General features: G+C 40.4%; 3 protein-coding genes across 3 annotated transcripts; all 3 read right to left on the bottom strand.

Moving 5' to 3' along the window:
• Positions 1-11373: 11373 nt before the first annotated feature.
• On the bottom strand, positions 11374-12258 carry LOC115763134 (seminal metalloprotease 1). The gene has a single exon (XM_030705577.1). It carries the CDS (start codon positions 12247-12249, stop codon positions 11458-11460), a length of 792 nt encoding a protein of 263 aa, XP_030561437.1. The 5' UTR covers positions 12250-12258; the 3' UTR covers positions 11374-11457.
• A 1598-nt stretch (positions 12259-13856) lies between these two features.
• Positions 13857-14955, bottom strand: LOC115763156 (seminal metalloprotease 1-like). Its single transcript, XM_030705607.1, has 2 exons — positions 14742-14955; positions 13857-14685 (listed from the first exon to the last, which is right to left on the bottom strand). The coding sequence occupies exons 1-2, from the start codon at positions 14950-14952 to the stop codon at positions 14138-14140; spliced, it is 759 nt and encodes a 252-aa protein (XP_030561467.1). The 5' UTR covers positions 14953-14955; the 3' UTR covers positions 13857-14137.
• A 173-nt stretch (positions 14956-15128) lies between these two features.
• On the bottom strand, positions 15129-16163 carry LOC115763160 (seminal metalloprotease 1-like). The gene is made up of 2 exons (XM_030705612.1): positions 15940-16163; positions 15129-15877 (listed from the first exon to the last, which is right to left on the bottom strand). The coding sequence occupies exons 1-2, from the start codon at positions 16148-16150 to the stop codon at positions 15330-15332; spliced, it is 759 nt and encodes a 252-aa protein (XP_030561472.1). The 5' UTR covers positions 16151-16163; the 3' UTR covers positions 15129-15329.
• Between the last annotated feature and the right edge of the window lie 681 nt (positions 16164-16844).

Genomic DNA, 16844 nt, shown 5'->3' with positions numbered 1-16844 from the left:
CAAATAATATATTTACCTTAAAGACTTAGAGATGCATCCTAAATTACATTTTCATTTGTTTACTTCGCCTTTAAATTTCCATATTCGAAATCTCACTTCTTAAGCCTTTATTTATGGAGCGAGACGACGCAAATGCGTATACATAACGGCTCACATGGCATACGCAAAATGTACGTAAATCTATTAACAATATACGAAAAAATTACGCATTCGCCAAGTTGCCAAGCTCAGTTGCTAAATCGTCAATAAATGCGCACGAAAAAGCTTTCGTTCGATAAAAATATGAAAAAAAAAACAACGCAAAATCCACATGCTGTGGCAAATGCTGTGCAAATTTTTCTGTCTGGACTACTACAATGGGAATAGGAAGGAATTTGCTGGGCCAAAGCTGTCGTCCTAAGCCGTTGCAGCAATAAAAATATCAACGCCAGACCAAAAGGATACGCAGGCAGGGTATTATTATTGGCTGTCTGTCTTCTTTTTTGTGCTTTTGTATTATACACAGAACTCACTGAAAAGGGGTAAAAGAGTATATTATTTTTCTGGAAATGTATAACTTTATACGTGATTTTTGTACGCAGGACGAGCTCAGCACTCTTATCAATATCTCCCTTCATTTCCATAATTACGACAAATGCTGATTTTGGGATTTTTTTTTTGTTAGGCAATAAGAGCTTATACATTTAATTGGTACGTTTGTAGGTTGTCGTATAAAAAACTTAGAGAATATAGTTTTTAGAATAGCATCAAGTCGGACCCTATGCACAGGATATGTAGAATTAAGCATTTAACGATAACATGGTGCTGGGCTTAGGGTATCTCCAAGTCGGTCACCCGCGACGAAGGGCGCACGTTTACTTGTTTTTTAATATTTTTATGTACTTCTGTGAGTGGGCAGAAACACAAACAAGCTACATTTTATGGCTTAACTTGACTTCTTTTCGTTGTTGCTTTAATAAATTTCCACTTAATAGATTCGTTTCAATGCTTGCTTAGCTGTGTCGAACGGCAGAAGCTGCAGTCAGCCATACGCCAAACGTTCATAAGGTTTGTCTATTTTATCGCCTTTTGCCAAACGCCAAACAGCCCAGCAAGAAACCCGCCCCACTTTAAGCTCCATTGGCATTTTATGGCATATTAAAAGGCGAGAGGCGCTAACACAAAAAGTAACCAAATATTTATGCCAGCGCCTTGACTGTGGCAAGGATGTGCGCTTCCATTTTCTTGACAGTGCGTCGAAAATTTGATTAGCGGCAATTGTGCAAATTATAAATGACAACATTTCAGCAGCTTTAATTTAATCTCAAACATTTCAGTTTTCAACCTTTTCCCATGCACAACAAGGATCAGCAGCAGCAACAACAACAACAACAATAACAACACCAAGACGTGCGCTTAAATGTAAACACAAAAATTAATTTTATCATATTTTTCACTTTGTTGCTGGCTGCTTAAAACAACAACAGCAACAACAACAACAAGAGGAGCAACAACAATGGCAAACTGTGAACTTAGTAGCTAAAACTGGGCCCCGCCCACTTTTTAGCTTTGCTCAAGCGGTTTTGGCGCCACGCTTCGTTGAATTTTGTTTGTATGCGTTGCCAGGGATAATATGCTGTTAATGTTTTCCCTCTCGCTCTTTATGTGTGTGTGTGTGCGTGTGCGCGCGTGTGAGTGGCAAGGATGTGGTCCCCGCTTTGCAGTGTGTGTGTGTGTGTGTTTCAAAAAAAGGATTCAAGCAGCCGCATTTAGCTTGAATTGCTGTCATTTATTATGCTTGTTGTTGCCGCTGACGATGTTGCTGCGGTGCAAGTTGTTGTTGTTGCTGCTGCTGCTGTTGCTGCTGTGTAGAAAACTGGCTTAGACGACGCTTTGGCAATAATTAGTAAAAGATATCAAAGCAAATGACTTTATCTGCTTACAAACTTTACTCATACACTCTTCGCACACACACGCACACAGAGAGAGCAACGGCAGCCAAGGACAATGAAGCTGCTTTAATGTGTTGCTGACGACGACTTTGAAGGAGAAAATGTTGCCCACATGTTGCCCCCTCCAGCTGCCTTTGTTGACTGCCATACTCTTAGAAAGGGTCTAGGCAATTTCACGAGACTTTTACAAACTATATTTGAAGAGCAATAACGGTCTTAAGAGAAAAGTCACACTACCTTAAGCGAATTTATAGATTTAATAGATTTTATAGGATTCTATAAGATATCAATATGCCGTTGCATACTTAATAAATAAAAAGAAACGACTTTATATAAATGTTAAAAGTCTAATTAAGAATAAGCTCAGCTTAAAGTCTTAGACATTGGCTTGACCATTGACCAAATATATACACTTATTATCGAGTAAGCGTATAAAAGCTTCAATGCTTCTTAAACACTTCAAATTACTGTGCCTCTCTGTGAGTGTGTGTGCCCCTCAGCCTGCTTGCCACCACCTCTGGATATTGCTCAAGGATATCCATAGAAAAGCAAAGAGGTTCCTTGTGTGATTTTGTGGCTTGGCTTTGTTTAAATTTTCAACCGCACAACGCAGACTTATAAAATATGCCAAGTGTGTGTGTGAGTGTGTGTGTATATCCATTACAGCTGAAGCTGGCAATGATGTTTGGCTGTCTGTGCCTTAATTTAGACTTTCAGCTCCGTTTGGCTGCCATTTCATCCATGTGCATGCTAATAATTTATAACTAGTTTATATTTTGGCAATTATTTCCGGCGTCGCCCCAAAGCCTGCAAATTTAAAGCCACAAAAGATTTGTGGCTGAGATCTTCTGCCCGTTCCCGTAGTACTCATCGTCGTCGTCATAAGCACTGAGTTATCAGCATGACAATTAAAGTCATTTTGCGTGCGCCCATAACAATTTTGATATGCACAACAACAACAGCTACAACAACGCCAGTCAAGACTTGAAATCAAAGTACAAAACATCTGCACAGACGGCCCAGAGGAGCTTATCGAGGCGGGGGCTGGGCCGCGATAAGAGAACTTCATTCACGGATAACAATAAGCATGCTTAAGGGAATCAGCAACAACAACAACAACAGCAGCAACAGCAACTTAAAATACCTAACAACAACTCATGAATATAAATTGCTGCTGACTTGGCCCAGCAGCAACTGTTGTTGGTGGGCGGGCACGCAGCGGGTGGCTGGCAATTATAAGGCAATGTCTGAAAAAGAGGCCGCTGCCAGGTGAATCCACACAGGACACAGCCGTATCCCGATCAGGAACAGGACACCAAACTGTTGTTGCTTTCTCCAAAAGAATAAAGAGAGTAGAATATGAAACTTTCCCAAATGACTTCATCGCACTGACATTCTGGCCTAAATGCTGGTCAGCTGCCTCCATGGGTGGCCCTTTATCTAACAGCGGGTGAGCTTTGACAGTGTCACGCCCACCGCCCCCGTCTGACAGCAGGCTTTTAAAATTGTTTCGTATATGCCGCGCTCAACGTGTAATTTAAATGCAATTAAAATAATAATTTATCTTACTCGTTCGCTTGTCACCGGCTCCTCTGCCCCGCAACTGCAAGCAGTACAACGCGGGCATCTGCAGCGTCCATGCGATGGGCTGGGGCAGGGGGGCTTTATCATCACATACGCTCTAAGCTATAGCCGCTCTTTGGGTATAAACAAGCTCGAAGCGTCCCATTGGCGGTGATAAATGAACAGTGCGTTGACTGACAAGCTAAATGAAGGTACTCAACAGTTGCTCATAGGTGTAACTAAAAGAAATAGGGTTAGAAGGAGAGAGACTGTACCTGCAGGTGTATTATTTGTGTAAATCAAGTGAAAGAAAGGGACAGCAATGAAGAGTAACCACAGGTACATCATTTGTGTAGAGCTGGCAATTAAGTAGCGAACTGTTGTATACCCCGAAAAACTAACGACATGCTACAAGAGATCCTTTCTAATGGGAACAAAAATCCCCAACTACTTCTCCGATAACAAAAGAATAGTATGTACGAGTGTCTTCTTTAATGAAAAACAATGTTGTTTTATACTCTTATCGAGAGTAATTTAATTTTGTAACGAAATGGGTGACACTTCAACGGAGACAACTCCAACCTCATTAACCATATATATTCTTGGTCAGATTGTTTGGTTGACAGTTTCTTTGCAAGCTTGTCTCTAAGCTTGAAACATAGGCCCGTCTTTCTGATGCACGCCATACATATGTCGGACCTGGCTTGATCTAACCACTATTAATTATGAGCCTCATATTCTCTTCGCATATCAACAAGACCGTAAGCAAAATGTCTATGTAGCTGCGTGCCAGCCTAGTATGTATATGTGCGTGTAAACAAAAGTACATATGTATGTGCAAGTGAGAGCGCACAGGGTATCTTCTATTCAGTCACCCGCAGAAGGAGTCTTGTTTGTTTTAGACCGCATAAGACAATTTTATATGACCACTCTTTTTTTAAGTTTTATGATAGCCATTTATTACTTTAAATATTTTATTAATTAAATTATTTAAAAAATTGTGACTATAAATCAAAACGCAAAAAATGAGAGCCCCAACGACGACATCGTTATTGTTGTTGCTGCTGTTGTTATTGTGGCGTAATCAGAAAACAATAAACAAATAAAATAACAATTAATTGGATTTTCATGGCCTCTCCTGTATGTTGCTGCATACCACGCCCCGTTTCAAGCGGCATGCGCTTAAATTTTTCATAATAAAATATAATTTATTGCATTTGCATAAACCTTTTTGACTGTACGTGCATCTGTGTAAGCAAGTGTGAGTGTCTGTTTGTACGTGTGTGTGTGTGTGTGAGCGCAATTGAATCAACACCAAGTTACAACACAGCCGAAGAAAAATACGAAAAATTAAGTAAGAGTGCTCTAGGCGGGAGTGCTCGAACTGGAGATACTGTGAACAAATGCCGAGTTGCCATTACTGGCAGACGAAACAGCTTCTATACATATATACACTTAGCACACGTGAATATATAGCTTCGTTTTTCACAATCCGATCATTAAACAATATTTAGTCCCTGCATATGACTCACAACTGTGATTATATTCAAGGCTCCGTTTAAAAGTTAAGACAAATCAAATATTCGCAATCTGATTATGCTTAAAAACCTATGTGTCGAAATTTATATTTATCGATACTTTAATGATGAGGGGAGCTATCGCAAAATAATTATAATCTAGATCTGCGTATTGTTGACAGAAAGTTAGACATGGCTTGGTCGACTCAGCTCAGGTGTCCTGATCAAGAATATATATATATTTTATGGTGTCGGAGATACTTGCAGTTGCATACATTTGCAATGATGCCATTATACCTTTATCAGCCATTTTCAATGGGTTCAGGGTATACAAACAATCGACGGCTCAGGCAATAAAATGGCCAACGAACTGTTTGCAATCGCCAGCGGCGTCCTCAATAAAAATTCCTTTTGATTTATACTCTTTTGTCATGCTGGAGGGATAAGGAGAGCACGACAAAATTGGATAGACAGAGAAAGAATGGAGAGAGAGAGAGAGTTAGAGAGTATGCGCGAAGGAAGAGCAGATGAAAGTGTATGCATTTGCAATCGGATAATTGATTTAACAGAAACAGCTCAGGGCTGAAAAGGTGTCCGACTCAAATGAAGTACAGTTGTTTAAGCTATCAAATTGGACCACAGGTAGGGTATAGAAAGAATAGAAAGAATAGAAATAAACACAGCTTTAAATATAAGTCTCAAGAATGATGTTTAAATGCGAAATTGATAGCTAAGCAGCTATAATGAATGCCTGGGCTAGCAATTAAAATACTTGAGAAGTATAAGGAATCCCACACAAGTGCACAACAATTGAAATGACTCTCATATATGTATAGTTTTAAAATAAACAAGCGAGTTTTGCAAGCGCTCATTTCTGTTGAGTGTAAGCAATTTCCCAGCTGCATTCTTCTTAGCATTTTAGCTGAACATTATTTTCATTTTTAATTAGGCAGTTGACCCACTCGTCGCATATTTGCAACGATCCTTGACTAATGGCTAAACAAGCACAGCCTATGTACCAACCACCATCACCCACTCCCCACTACCATAGAACCCACACGCCCACACGCCCACTCATCGCATTTGATGACATGGTTTGTGCTCGGTTTCGTGGTGCGTGGTGCGCGTAAAAACACTTGTGGCTTGTGTGGCTCTGGCTGGATGTCATCACGTGGCGAACGCGAATGCAATTTAAAGCAAACAATTTTTGTAATGACCTACATCCGGCGTTGTCCACCGGATATACACGCACACGCGTACTGCAGCTGCCAGTATGGCAGAGATAGACAAAATAGGAGTCGCTTTCGCATCGCAGCAGAGTTCACAACATCATTAAAAATTAATTCACGCTCGATGTAGTGGACCAGTTGCTGATGTTGCTCCAGCGTGCAAAAAGAAAAAATTCAAAAATCTGCCTACCATGCGTGTTTTACTAAAAGATACCCTCTACTTAGACACCGTCATCTCTTCTAATGGCAGCCTACATAGGAAGGAAACAAGTTGAGATAAGTAAATAATGTAGATTCATCCAAAAGTCCAAAAGACCAAAAGCCCGATCGCGTTGCATGTTCAATTAGCTGTGAGGCAGTTGAAGTTTGAAGTGGACATTTTAAGAAAATCATATTCTTGACGAAATGAGCCAAGTGAACTGATCTAAAATACCCAATTCACTTAGCCCTACAAGGTATACAGAATGAAGTGAAGTGCCACCAACAACAAAAACGGGAACAACTGAGGCTAAACAACAACAGCAAATGAATGCACACGTTTGCGGTCTGCTGCTGTGCTTTTAATAATGTTGTGCTGGGCATATGAGCGGCGATAGTGATGCTGTACTGTGGTCCTGGACACAGGTCCTGGCCTATATTGTTTTTGCTAGCACTGCTGCTGATGACTTAATGAGCATAATAAGCTCAGCGCCAAAATTACCTTTTAAAATTAACATGATGCTCTCTAGCACGCGCGCGCCCACCGTTCCCTCATCATATTTCTATTTGGACACGCAATGAACACACACAAAGCCACACACGTGGCTCCAAATGGATAAAACAGTGATTATAGTGGCATAGACAAGCGGTTACATATTTAAATTAAGATTTTAATGCGCATATAAAAGGCAAACGCAGCTGAGTCTAGTTAACCAGTGGCGACGGGCGCTAGGAGGGAGCTAACTATGGAAAGGAAATTTAATTGCAAATTAATTAGTTCGCTTTATGATTAACTTACCGGTAAGTAGCTTAAAGCATGTTTGAGACTTAGTGTGATGTGATATGAGGTTTCGCTTGAACTGAAAACTATTCATGTTGCATGCAATTGAAGGAGTTCCTTGTTCAGCTTCATAAGGCGAAAATGCGTATATACAGTTATGTTAAAGTGTGTGGGGAAGACTAATTAACTTTAATTAATTGCGCATTATTAGCGGCATAGCGACATAGCTCCGCCGACATATCTCCGCCCAGTACATTTTGCCTGCAGAATTATGTCGTTCTTTTTCGGCGAAATTATGGCGTTTGAAAACGACATAACTCCGCCGTTTTTTGCTGGAGAAATTATGACGTTTGAAAACGACCTAACTCCGCCGTTGATCATGACGCCGCGGGGATATGTCGTTTGTAGAGCCGCGGAGATATGTCGTTACCCCTTATTGGCAGTTAATCTGTCTGAAAGCAAACTTAAATGGGTCTTCAAGGTTTCTTTAAAAATGTTTTATATTTACCTACAGCTCGCAATTAATTCAGTCTCTTAAGAAAAATTCGAGTCGTTAGTGAATAGATTTATTATTTTTTATCCTGTCTTAAATATTTCAACGATTATTTCAATATTTGTTGATTTATTAATTTAAAAAATGCCTAAAAAGTGCAGTTAATAAAAATAACTGAGCAAAGCGAAGACATCGATAATACTGGTTAGTATAAAGTAAATTTAGATTCCATTAAGCTTGGCGACCGTGAATATATTATTTTGTTTCCCTAGCAGCTGCATAAAAAGCTCTATAATACATTCGACTTTTAAGACAAGATTCTTGATTCAATCTCCGTTATTAACAAGGCAGTCAACTGTAGCAAAGAGAATAAATATATGAAAAATGATATCTGCCCATGCCATGCCTACCCGTCAGATTTAAGTGCAAGTCAGGATTTGCTGTGTGGCTTATTGCCCAAGTGCCTGGTACGGAGTCGGGCAAAGTCAGCGCAGCGCTCTGCACGCATCATTCGCCTCGCGATGCGCTTGTCAATAACTTTTTAACGAATTTTTAAGGAGACGCGTTGCGTATACGCAATGTATGGCGCAAGAAAACGCTCCTTAATATATATGCATATGTGTGTCTGCGTGTGTGAGGGCCAACTGCTCACCATCATAATCAAATTAAAGCATAATTTTTTACGACGTCATAGCCATAAATATGAACGATGCGAAATTGTGCAAAATATCGAATCGAAAGGAAGCCAAGCCAAATACGAGCGCCTGGTCCTTGAGCAAGTGATTTCCCATTTGCGCTAAGCTGCGAGCTGTAGCTACCAAAAACTGGGCTGGCGTGAAAAATAAAATCAAATGTATAAATCATTTATGCCATGCTTTAAAATTGAATACACATTCGTCAGCAATAAATCGCAGCAGCAGCAGCAGCTGCCGAGGAGTCAGCAAGGAGCTGAGCTGAGGTCATGTCCCGGACCCTGGACTCGCGCTGGCTGGTCACATTTGCGTGTCCGCCGCCTTTGGGAAATTGCTACAATTTGTTTCATATTTCATGTGGCTGCTGCTGCTGCTGCTGCTTCTGCCGCCGCTGTTTGAGTTGCTGCCACACGCTGTGTTGCAAAAATTTACCACTTTGCGGTTTTTCTCACCGCGCGCACGAGTTTTTCTTGGTCTGCAAAACTTATATTTGAATTATTATTGGCGCGCCGGCACATTGGAAAAGCCAAACGAAAATATCATAAAGAAAATGCCTGATTTGCATACAGAATGCCACAGCAAATGGTTTTTTACGGCTTATCGCTGCACTTGAAATTGCATCCTATGCGTGTTGCATACTTCACAGCGTGAACCAATTAAGCCACGTGTTTTTCCTGCTTGAGTGTTGCATACTCTTTCGATCGATTGTATTATAATCAAAACACTCGGCACAACATAAATTTCAGGTAGTTCACGGTTCTAACGTGAGCCTGAACCTGTGTTTTCATATAAGTAAACCTTGGTTTTGATTTGTACCTTGATTCATGACATCACAATTCACAAATTATAATAGCGATCACAAGGAAATACAAACGTACCTATAAGAGATCAAAATCATATGTATTACAATTTATAAATCTCTAGCTTTTGTATCGACGGGGACATATAGACGAAAAAGGGTAGATCGACCCAGAACAAGAATGTATATACTTTTTGATATATGTAAAGTAGAGTACAACAATTAAAATGTAATAAAACGCACTAGAGTTGAGCATGGGAATTATATATCGAAGCAAAAAATTACTATCCTGTCGCAAGGCTTTATATATTTCTTCCGCCCAACCTATTTTAAACATATTTCTATCTGTAAAGCCCCTGACAGCTAGTCTCAGAAGCCTTCATCTAGGGATTTAGGGTTACTATTAAGTTATTTAGTAGCGACAAAGCAAAATATATTGCGAGCATAAAAGCAATTTAAAATCAGCCTTGCTGTTGAATAAAGTCCAATGGAAAAGCAGTTCATCATGAGTCACATATGCTTCCATTTTTTTCAATTCACAATTTTTCTTGTTGGTTTTATAAGGAATGAGCAGCGCGAAAACTTGTACTCAACCCAAACTTATGGATTAAAATCACCCGTTTAGCTCTTGAACAATGGTAATTATACTTGAAACGCTTTCAATTGCAATCTAAAAAGTCTCAAACTATTTTTGAACAACCATAAATTTCAGTCATTATCAATTTATGAGCATATTTATTTCAGCGCCTATATGCAGCGCAGAAAATATTTTTTAAGATCTTAGCATTTTGTAAATTTTATTTTCAAAAGAACACAGATGGTATGCTTTCAAACAATAAAACACAAAATAAATGATAAAAATCTTAAACATAAATATAAACAACTCTATATTTATGTGTCTATCAGTTATTACCAATTATATTAGCTTCCACCTTTTTTTTTAAATTTCAGCAAAGTCTGCAATCACTTGATATGACAGAAAATTTACTCAATTAAAACTAAATAATCGATCATTTTACGACACCAAATTGGGAATTTTGGCCTGAAGAATGAGTAATATCGGTCTATTTCATAAGACTGGGCACTTGACTTTTTTATATATGACCTGGTTTACCAACTTGGCAAATGTAATGGGGTAGATTCTTCGCCTTATTTGATCAAAGATCTTTAAAAACGAATTAAAGGGTAACTAAATCGTAAACAAAAAATTGTACACAAATGTTTTCCGTGGCTTTTTTATACTTAGGGGTGGAATTTCCTAAAATACGCTGAATTTGTTCATTGTGATAGTGTGACAATTTAAATTTTGACATTACACACAACAAGTACCCTTTAAGTTCTATGATCCACAAACCAAGCAACATACAGACGAATTAATTTTACAGACTTCACACATGATAAATTTGATGTTCCTGCCGTTGCTGGGCTATGCTAATGTGGGTTCAACATGCCCACACCCAGACACCCAGAGCCACAAATGCACACACATGTTGGCTCCTTTCTTAATTTTAAATGAAACAATGTGAAAGCGGAGACGTTGGCAATGCCGAGGCGACATGTCGTCGAAATGAAAATCAAATTTATGGTCTTAACAAGCGCTGTCAAAATTCGAGAATTGAGTGCCTCTGCCAGGGCAAAATCAGCGGGTCGGTTCAAAGGGGAGTCCTACAGCAGGGCAGGCAACCAAAAATGCATAGCTCCATCTGCTCCAGTTGCTGCTGCTGCTGCTGCTCGACATTTGCATCTCGCATATAAATCGCATTAGGGCCACGCAATTACAGAGTTTCAAACATGGAGCTGCACGTGGTTTCGGCTAGGCACAGGCAGCTGTGCATCTTTTAGATTCCAGCACAACACGATTCCACGCTTAATTGAAGGTAAAATTATGCATATGTGTCTATGCTGTGTGAGTGTGTGCGGGTGGTTATAGTGGAAGTCCCGAACACATGGATGACACAGATTTGCGACCCTGACACAGCACTAAACAAGCATTGTCCCAGCTCCATTTAATTGCGACTGTTCCCCACTTGAGATAAGAGTCCAACTTCTTATCGCCATGCGAAAAACAAAAGTAAATACTTAAAAGCAGCTATCGTTAAATATGAACTTTAATTTACGCAATGCAATATGCGAATTGTAAATACATCCAAGTCAGGAATCACAAAATGTGTAGAGTATGGCGACAGGGGAGATTAATATCACATTGGTCTAATACTAAAACAATAATACAGAGTAGAAACCACCATTTTGGCGCTTAAATTAAAATGGGGCACTTGTACATAATGTTGATCTTCGCAATATCCTTTTCGCTTAGGCCCGTGCGTTGTCCGATCTCAGCTGTTTCATCGAGCGGCACAATCGTGTCCTTGCCATTTATGGAGAAGGCGCCAGGACGATAGTGCAGGCAGCTGTTGTAGTCGTAGCCCATGTCGAAATCGGTAACCACGTTCGCGGAATACTTTTTGAAGTTGAACTCCTTGCCAGGCACAATGTTCTCCTCAATGACTTCGATAAAGTCGTCGCGTAGTGCTGAGCTCTGTTGATGGTAGAAGCCCAACGCATGCATGAGCTCGTGCAGTACGGTGCCGGGTCTAAAGCAGCCTTCTCCTATGGGATATATCTCCAAGTTCATTTGCTGAGGCTTGCCCTGATAGCCGACGGACGTGTAGCAGCCACCGGAATCCGCTGTTATGCTCAAAAAGGCAACATCATTTTCATTGGCCTCCCTGAACTGCACGCAGGTCGTCTCCTCCAGTGTCTGAATACCTTGAAGAATGGCCTGCCTGTGGGCGGCATCAAAGTCATCGGATATTTTGTAAACAAGCAAACTGTTGGGCCAACGTTTAGTTGTATCAATCAGACCATTGCGACCCACTGGACCCTGCTCTAATGTCAGCTGCTGTTCCTCTGTCAGCTGCATGTCGCCTTCCACAAATCCAGCTGTTTCCTCAGGATCCGCGCTGGGACTCCAGGGCACTGGTACTGCTCCACACTGCAGCAATTGGATGGACAAAAATATTAGCACCACAGTTTGATAGGAATGCATCTTGCTCGCGACGTTGCTAAGAATTGACTGACGCATGTGCGTAGTTAACACTGGTCATAAATATGCGACACTCGCCAGGTGAGTCCGGAGATTAGATACAAGCAATTGATTGTGCTTAGATAATGCTGTTGGACGCCTATAAAAATAGGTTTAACTCAATTGTGTGGGTGACTGTCAGTATGATAGAGGGTATCCCCTCGTGGGTCGCTCTTAAAAATACCGCAGCTGTTGCTAGGGGACATATATCCTGGAGGATGAGTCGAAGTCTAATCGACGTATGGTTCCTTCTGAACGAAAGTATCTGCAGACAACTTTTCTAGAGATCACCTAAAGATGATACCGTGGAAATACATTTCTGGCTTATGGTTTCAAAGCGTATTACAGGGCATCTCATAGTCGATACAGTATTTGGAAATCCTTACTAGAGTTTAAAAGTCGCTAAGTCGAGAGTCAACCTCGTTGTCTTCATTGAAAAGATCTAATTTTCTTAGGCTTGATGAATCAAATGGCGCCAACTCATCATTTCAAGTACAAAGATCGAATGTTTGTCAAATTCCCATTTACACTTTGGTCTCAAAGTTCTACAGAGCATACGTCATATGTCAAATGGCACTATCATAGCTTTATGGCTTAATTGAAATGCTATCATTATAATCAATGGTGTGATTGGATTCTCAAGTGCTCAACGAGCTATACACAAATTATGTTCGACTTCCCGAACACTACAGAGGATGAGTAATTACCACCTAAACTTTGGCGATAAGTTACAGATACGAAAACACGAGTAATAGCTCTACTAAACAAGTTTTCGGACTTGGATGGCACTTATCGTCAAATTTACAAGGTGACAGGGAGAGAGAGCGAAAGAAAGACAGAGAGAGCGACAGAGAATCAGTTGGAACTCGCTTAAACCTCTTGGAGTACTTTTTGTTATCAAACGAAAGCCGGCGACATTATAAGAAATGACGGCATGTGTCGCTACAGAAATAGATTAAGCACCGCAAAGTGCTATGTCAGTATTTGGTATTATCTGCATTAATTCTAGCCAGTTTTAGCAGACAATGACAAATTCGCACTCCAGTGAGGGGAACTTGAACAGGATGGGATTCTCTCTAGACGTTATCTCAAGGCGATTGTCAAATTATAAAAGCATAAAGTGTGTAATTTCACGGCAGTTAGAAATATTTTTAATTTTGTTATTGTACCCTTTAAGGTGGTATTATAATGATGTCATATGCAAACCTGTCTCTTTCGCTTTGCAGTCAGAACCTATGCCAGAAATGGCCGGATCAGATACTATGTCACATAGAAAACTTCGATCGGAAATGAAATCCAGAAATGAACACTTTGTTTCTTTAAAAGCAAAAAAACATTGGTCGAAACATGACTTTTATGGCCACGGATTCTGTTTACCCAGATATCTTACCCAAATACAAGCTTCACAATTCTCCTCACATATTTGCAAGACCATAAGACACGTATCTTTAAGAGTATTTAATCTATGGCGTGCCAGAGATTGCCGTACCTGTATTTTGTGTTGAAAAGAAACACCCTGTAGACACCTGAGAAAAAGCAAGTAAGACATATAATTGCATTCTTTTAGGAGCGATTATATTTGCTAAAATATACAGATATATTTGCAAAGAATTCAGGAAATCTATAGAAGCGGTGAAGTGAATTCTTGCAATTAGTCTTTAAAATACTTGTGATTAACTATTAAATACTGGTTCTAAATACCGAATATGTTGGCTCGCTGATATCTACGCAGTCCTATGGTCTCGAATATTTAAGTATTGATTTTAATATTTCATAGAGGAGGAAATACCGTCCCTTTTTCTTTTATCTTTGATGGGTTATCAGCCACAATGCATAAACAATGCATAACATTTTAAACATTCCTCGGACACTTGTACATAGTATTCAATTTGTTGATATCCGCGTCACTCATTTGCAGTCGCTGTCCCATTCGCTTTTCGGCACCCTCTTCCAACGGCACAATGGTCATTTCGCCGTTTTTGGAAAAGCCATAGGGTGTGTAGTGCATGACGCTACCGTAGTCATAGGTCTGGTCAAAGTTATCCACCTTATTCTCGTCATATTTCTGGAAGTTGTGCTCCTTACCATCCTGAATATTTTCCAAGACTATTCGAACATAATCATCACGATCTGAAGAGCTCTGTTGATGATAGAGGCCCAGGGCGTGTAGCATCTCGTGCATAATTGTGCCCATGCGGTAACAGCCCGTGTCCAAGGGATAGTCTTGCAAATTCATTTGTTGAACTCGGTTTTGGAAGCCGACAGCTGTGAAGCAGCCGCCTGGTTCCGAGGTTATGTTTACATAATAATTCTGATCCTTCGAAGCCTCCTTGAAGATCAGGCAAGAGCTTAGCTCGATTTTACGAAGGCCGATGAGTATGTGATTGCGGTGTTCCTGGTCTGTTTGTATATAAATTTAATATCATGAGCTGCGGCAATAATACTATGCAACCTACCAATATTGCTATTGATGTAGTAATAAACGATGCGATCTGGCCAGCGATAGTTTTCATCGCGTAGTCCATTTCTCTGTTCAGGGCTGAACACCATGTCACCTTCGGTATAACCAGCTGTCAGCTCCGGATCGACTTCCGTGCGAGCTGCTGGTGCTCCCAAAACATTATTTATCAGCAGAAGGATAAAGCCGAATATTAATGACAGCCTCATGTTCTTCGTTCAACGGACTACTGTGGAATGGGAGCGTTTATCGCTGACTCAATTCGATTACGATGTCCAATGTTTACTTGTGAATTTAATAACCAACTAATTTATCTTTATAGCAGATATTACTGCAGTTCTTTATTTACAACGTGTATTTATTGACCGCAAACTATCAATTGGAGGTAGATCTTATCTTATCGCCGAATCAAGCGAACCCTCAATTCGATTAGGACTAGTAGAAGGCTCTAGAAACAATTTCGGGATTGATGTTTACTTGAGCAGGTCAATCTATTCATATATTTCCCCTTTAACTAATCACACCGAACACTCGGAAAAGAAACAATATCGTTTGGTCAGTTCAGCGTATGTAATTAGGATACGTGTCAAACGTTCCTTGGACACTTGTACATAGTATTTAACTTGTTGATGTCCGCTTCACTCATTTGCAGTCGCTGCCCCATTATCTCCTCCGCGCCTTCCACCAAAGGCACAATGGTCATTTTTCCATTCTTTGAGAATGCGTAGGGCGTGTAGTGCATTACGCTGCCATAGTCGTAGTCCTCGCCGTAATTGTCCACCGTCTCATTGTCGTATTTGTTAAAGTTGTGCTCCATGCCCTCCGTGATATTCTCCTCGGCAATGCGAACGTAGTCATCACGGTTCCACGTGCTCTGCTGATGGTAGAACCCCAAGGCGTGTAAGAACTCATGCACAATAGTGCCCAGCCGGAAGCAGCCCTCGTCCAGTGCATAGTTCTGCAGATTAAGCTGTTGGACGGCGTTTCTATGGCCCACATATGAGTAGCACCCGCCGGCTTCCGATGTGACATTCACATAGTAGGGCTGATCGCTTGTGGCTTCCTTAAAGATTAGGCACGAGTTCGCCTCGAGGATGCGTATGCCACGAATAATGTGATTGCGATGTTCCTGATCTACAGCGGATACCACAAAGTTTGCATGTACTCAAATTTATAAGTAAGGTATTATGTCTCACCAATGTAGCTATTGATGAAGTAATAGACAATTCGATTGGGCCAGCGATAAGTTTCATTGATCAAACCATTCCTCTCCTGGTTCCCCAGAATCATGTCACCTTCGGTATAGCCCGCAGTTAGCTCCGGATCGGTTTCCACACGTGCTGCAGGCGCTGCAAGGCATATCTGTGCTGACACAAGGAGCAGTAAGATTCTGGGTAAGCCCCTCATGCTGACGACTGGCTGTGACTGGTGCGCCATATCAATTCCGAATATCGTCAAAGTGGGTTTAGAGAATCGTGAATAGCACCTTATTTACGACCCTAAGTAATTTTATATTTATAACTAGTATTTACAGCTTGGGAAATTAACCGGCATTAGGCTTTAGATCTTATCTAATCGATGCAATATTGGCAAACTGTTGTTCATGGGTTCAAAGATGTTTTGGAAATATAAATTCTCTTAGCCTTTAAAAAATTTGCCTGAGGGAAAAGAACTACTTAATTCTTTCTGATGATTACAACACTTGATTGTTTTTGTTTTCATCCATAGAATTGGGCATATAAAATGCATATTATTGGCATCGACATCAAAATGTATCTAATGCATTCTATAAAAGTTTACACCCCTTTATCTAATCTATTCGCTAATTGCCAAGTTAAAGTTACAATGCGAGTCCCATAGACTACTTTTTATATATATCATGAGGGGCTATCAATGCATGGCCCGCGTTTAGCTGCTGTTTCAAATTCAATTCATCATTCGACTCAATTTTATACTTAATTTTTATACCGAAGATATCCGATAACTCATGTTTTTTTCATTTTGGCTCCTATCGTGACCTTTTATGACACCTTTTGTCAACTGCCGTGTCGGTTTCCAAATCACAATCCCAATCGCTTACCGAGCTCGCGAATACTTGCGA

This window comes from Drosophila novamexicana, unplaced genomic scaffold, assembly GCF_003285875.2.
Source record: "Drosophila novamexicana strain 15010-1031.04,08,12 unplaced genomic scaffold, DnovRS2.1 tig00000689-arrow-pilon, whole genome shotgun sequence".
NCBI classification, from domain to species: Eukaryota; Metazoa; Arthropoda; class Insecta; order Diptera; family Drosophilidae; genus Drosophila; species Drosophila novamexicana.
This window is presented reverse-complemented; position numbering and strand designations above follow the sequence as displayed.

Bases quoted from the DNA above. Each gene is read 5' to 3' on its own strand.
- LOC115763134 (XM_030705577.1), bottom strand. From the start codon at position 12,249: ATGCATTCCTATCAAACTGTGGTGCTAATATTTTTGTCCATCCAATTG.
- LOC115763156 (XM_030705607.1), bottom strand. From the start codon at position 14,952: ATGAGGCTGTCATTAATATTCGGCTTTATCCTTCTGCTGATAAATAAT. The intron at 14,686-14,741 runs GTAGGTTGCATA...ATATACAAACAG, and splicing joins CTACATCAATAGCAATATTG to ACCAGGAACACCGCAATCAC.
- LOC115763160 (XM_030705612.1), bottom strand. From the start codon at position 16,150: ATGAGGGGCTTACCCAGAATCTTACTGCTCCTTGTGTCAGCACAGATA. The intron at 15,878-15,939 runs GTGAGACATAAT...TATCCGCTGTAG, and splicing joins CTTCATCAATAGCTACATTG to ATCAGGAACATCGCAATCAC.